Here is a 4,182-nt window from a genome sequence, read left to right on the forward strand (position 1 = left end):
TCAACTTCATCTTAGGTACAGGTATCTTAGTTAACCCCTTTGTGACCAATGACATAACAGGTATGTCATCTGTGCTGGGGCACCACTGCTAGAGACCACTGGAGTCCACTACAGCTTTCCAAAGACCTTCCACTTCCATGCATTTGATTGTCTCTCTGATCCATTACATGCATGGATACAGTCAGATGGCAGAAGCAATACTTGTAACACTTAGCACTTAGATGCCACCGTTATTCAAACGGAGAACCTGTGAATAGTTGTGAGTTTAACATCACTTGCTTCTGAATGGATAGCTGGCAGAATTGTTAGTTTATGGACCCAATCTTTTGGTCATCCCCTGTTCCAGAACAGAAGTTATTTAATGCAGGATGGGTAGATTTTTTTTTTTGTATGAGTTCTGTAAATTTTTCCACTTGTGGTTTTGTAAGCAGAGGTTTCTATTAAAAGAGTTAGTCTATGTATATTTATTTAATTTGACAAATGTTTTGTGGGAACTGTTAACAAAAAACAAAAAAGGACATGAAATCTTCACAAGTCCATCTTCACTCCCACTGTTAAGCAGCCAATTCCTTGTCAGTGTTGATTTGCATAATTTACAGATTTCATATTGCGTTCATGGCACAGAGGGATCCATTTCATTGAAGAAACTTCAACTCAAGCAGCTAAACATAGAAGAAAGGGAAACAGTCCAGGGTTAAAGCCCAGCTAAAAACTCCACACCACCACAATATAATATGAATGCAAGAACCACTCCACTTTCAATGTCTTTGAGGGCATTTTAACCCTAAAACCCAGTGCTTTTTTGCATTTTTTAGATTATACCATTAAATATTAATATACTGAATCTTATTGTTTTGTAATGTTTTTTCTGTAATTATCCCTAAGCTAGATTAGTTGACCAAAATACCACAAAAGGTATTGTATGAGTCTTGATTTGAAAAATATCCCACATGTGTAGGTTTTTTTTTATGGGTTTTGGAAGTTATTTAGAGCCCTATGTCTCATTTAGCAATGTAGAAAAAGTAGAACAGCACTCCAATATTTCTGGTGCTTGAACTGGGCTCCACCAGCACCCCAAAATATCACAAATAAATTCGCTCAGCACTCCAGTAGTTAAGTGAGGTGTATTTGATTCAGCAACAAGTGCCCTTGTTGCTGAAAAAAGGTGATAAGATGATAAAAAAAAAAGTAGAAATCCTACTCCAGTACTCTACATTAGAACAAAATATTGCATTTTTTAGAATAAGAAACGAGGTAAAGCTTACCAATTGAGCCTAATTGTCTGAACTACAGCCCAGGTGGCGGGGCCATCAAATCAATATCGCTTAAATTTCTTGCCATCCAGACACCGGCAGCAAAAAGGCCCGTGTTGACGATTAAGTTCCTGTGGGGTGGGGAGGAAAGAAAAAGTGTAACACACCATATTGGCACAATCACGACCAGAGCACACGTGACCTTCAAAAAAAGGTAAACACTGTACCGGGGGCTCAACAAAGCCCCGTAACACATTCATAAATAATAATTATGAGGCTTAAGTATACTGAATTTTCTAAAAGTAGGCACGCAATTAATATAAATATACTTCAAAGCAGATATATATACGCCATTCGATAGCGAAAGTATAACGCATAGCATTAATTATCTCAACACCCATTTAATGCCACATAATAAAAATTGCTCCACACCTGCGGAAATCATTCCTGTCAGTGATGAAGCTGTAGAAGCCTCGGACCCAGCCTGAGACTCCTAGAGAACGTCTAGCGGAAGGCTCCACAGCTCCCTGCGCCATTTTCTCCACAAACAAACGCGACTGCTTCCGGGATAAGCAGCACGAGGCGTCCAGAAAGCGGAGTGACGTATGACGAGTAATAATAACTCAGCGTTTTAGTACATTAGAGTAGGATTTTACGTGTTAAAATTAATGTAATATATTATTATACTTTATAAAGCACTGACAGATTCCGTGTATACATGTATACAACCTTAACCCTTTCGTGATACGACTGTTTTTCAAATGTTGTATCCTTGATGACAATTTTTACGGTGTTTTTGTTTATCTGTAATTTTCTCATTTACTGTACCCACACAAATTATATATATATATATATATATATATATATATATATATATATATATATATATATATCTCTTTTCAGGATGAGAAGGGCTTTCTTTAGATACCGTTATTAAATCATATAATTATTTTAAAAAAATTGGTGAAAAAATGCAACCTTTTCTGACTTTTATTTGAAAACAGCTTTACTGAGCCACAAAAGCTAGGGAAGAAACCTGCAAAAACATACTAAACAGCATATTGGGGTGATGGGATGATTGGCTGCAATGCTCATTACTAGATATCAGTACACTTTTTACAACCATACATGGTAAATCAAAATATGTTCTTTTCTGTAGTTCTTGATACTAAGTTGCAAAAAGAAGCTGCAAATGTTTAACTATTCACTTGCTGAAATATATACAGTTTTATAACGGAATCATAGAAAATTCTATAGAAATAATAGAAAAATATTATTAAGTCAAAATATTTATGCAAACACCACATTTTGCTTAAACATGGGTATTATGGGCAGTGGCGTCTTCAGCTTTCATATTTAGGGGGGCATATGGGACAGGGACCAAAGGGGTGGGGCAATTATAAAATATATATGTGTGTTAGATATATGTTAGACATGCATTTTTAACTACATAATCTGTACTTATCTCTTTGAAGTAGACTGTGATTGAAATATGATTTCAAATTAACAGCTGAACTGGCAGTTGTTTTTCATTCTTTAATATTAGACCCTGCTGCCAATATATATTAATATTGGCCTCTGCTGCCAACATATATATATATATATATATATATATATATATATATATATATATATATATATCAGACCCTGTTGCCAATATATTTAATATTGTAAAAAAAATTGGACCCCAGGAAGACATTTCTTTGGGCCCTGCTCCACGCGCCGTAGCATGCAAGCACTCCCTCCGCTATCGCCTCAAAAAAATATTTCCCACACCGACTGCAGTCATCCCAACTCCTGACCCTACTGTGACATTGAGAGGTCCTCTCCCCTGTACTCATCCCCAGAGTCCTTTTGTCCCTCATTCACTAAGCCATATCTCTCCTTTACTTACTCCCTGCAATTCAGGTATAGATCAAATAAACACATGTCAACAGCATGTGCATGTATAGATCAACTGAATAAGACATAACTCTGTATTTGCAGATATACACAAATAATGTATGGAAACATGGCATAGCAGGTATAGATCAACAGAACACACAAACTCAGCATTGCAGTTATAGATCAACTGGAAATCACATGTAAACTCAGCACTGAGGGTATAGATCAAATAAACAATGCATGGAAAGCTTTGCAGATATCCATCAAGACAAACAAGCCCTGTATTTGCAGGTATACATAAAAAAATGTAAGGAAACATAGCATAGCAGATATAGACCAAGAGAATAACAAAAAACCCAGCTTTGCAGGTGTAGCTCAATTGGAATTCACACAAAAACTCCACATTAAAGGTATAGATAAAACTCCCTAAATTTCAGGCATAGATCACAGGTTGCATACCCTGAAGCCAGCCCTGGCGTCCACACTGCCCACATAGAACGTGACCAGCACGCAGATAACACACATAGGATTTGCAATCTTTGTCCCCAAAAAGCCCACCCTGTGCCATCTTTGTCCCATAAAAATGCTACCTGTGCCACCTTTTATCCCATAAACACCCTGCCCGCGCACACAATCATTAATTCTCTCACTCTCACACAATTTAGTTACACATAATTATTTATTTATCTACCCCTCTCCCTCCCTCCCCTTTTCTCACTATCCCTCTCCCCCTTTTCTCACTATCTACCCCATCTCCCCCTCTTCTTACTATCTACCCTCTCCCCCCTTTGTAGTTCACTTCCCTTCAGACGTCCTGTGGTGGGTGCGCGAGGCTTCTGTAATCAGTGTCTTCGTTGCGGTGCACGCAGCTTCACTGAAGACAGAAGCCTTGCGGAGGAGAGTGAGGAGACGCCGAGCGGTTGCTGAAAACTTGAGCGACCTCTTGGCGCCCATCTCTCTCCTCCACGTATAGCTGTTCCTCCGGGCTGCAAAAAAAAAAAGGTGTTTCAATTGGGTGGGGGGCACAGCATTATGTAGGGGGGGC

The 4,182-nt window shown here is 38.4% G+C and overlaps 1 protein-coding gene across 1 annotated transcript; it reads right to left on the bottom strand.

Moving 5' to 3' along the window:
• Positions 1-449: 449 nt before the first annotated feature.
• On the bottom strand, positions 450-1,837 carry TOMM6 (translocase of outer mitochondrial membrane 6). Its single transcript, XM_053454276.1, has 3 exons — positions 1,686-1,837; positions 1,266-1,384; positions 450-662 (listed from the first exon to the last, which is right to left on the bottom strand). Exons 1-2 carry the CDS (start codon positions 1,787-1,789, stop codon positions 1,288-1,290), a joined length of 201 nt encoding a protein of 66 aa, XP_053310251.1. The 5' UTR covers positions 1,790-1,837; the 3' UTR covers positions 450-662; positions 1,266-1,287.
• Between the last annotated feature and the right edge of the window lie 2,345 nt (positions 1,838-4,182).

The sequence above is a fragment of the Spea bombifrons genome, chromosome 2 (genome assembly GCF_027358695.1).
Source record: "Spea bombifrons isolate aSpeBom1 chromosome 2, aSpeBom1.2.pri, whole genome shotgun sequence".
Classification (NCBI taxonomy): domain Eukaryota; kingdom Metazoa; phylum Chordata; class Amphibia; order Anura; family Pelobatidae; genus Spea; species Spea bombifrons.

Bases quoted from the DNA above. Each gene is read 5' to 3' on its own strand.
- TOMM6 (XM_053454276.1), bottom strand. From the start codon at position 1,789: ATGGCGCAGGGAGCTGTGGAGCCTTCCGCTAGACGTTCTCTAGGAGTC. The intron at 1,385-1,685 runs GTGTGGAGCAAT...CCCACCCCACAG, and splicing joins GACAGGAATGATTTCCGCAG to GAACTTAATCGTCAACACGG.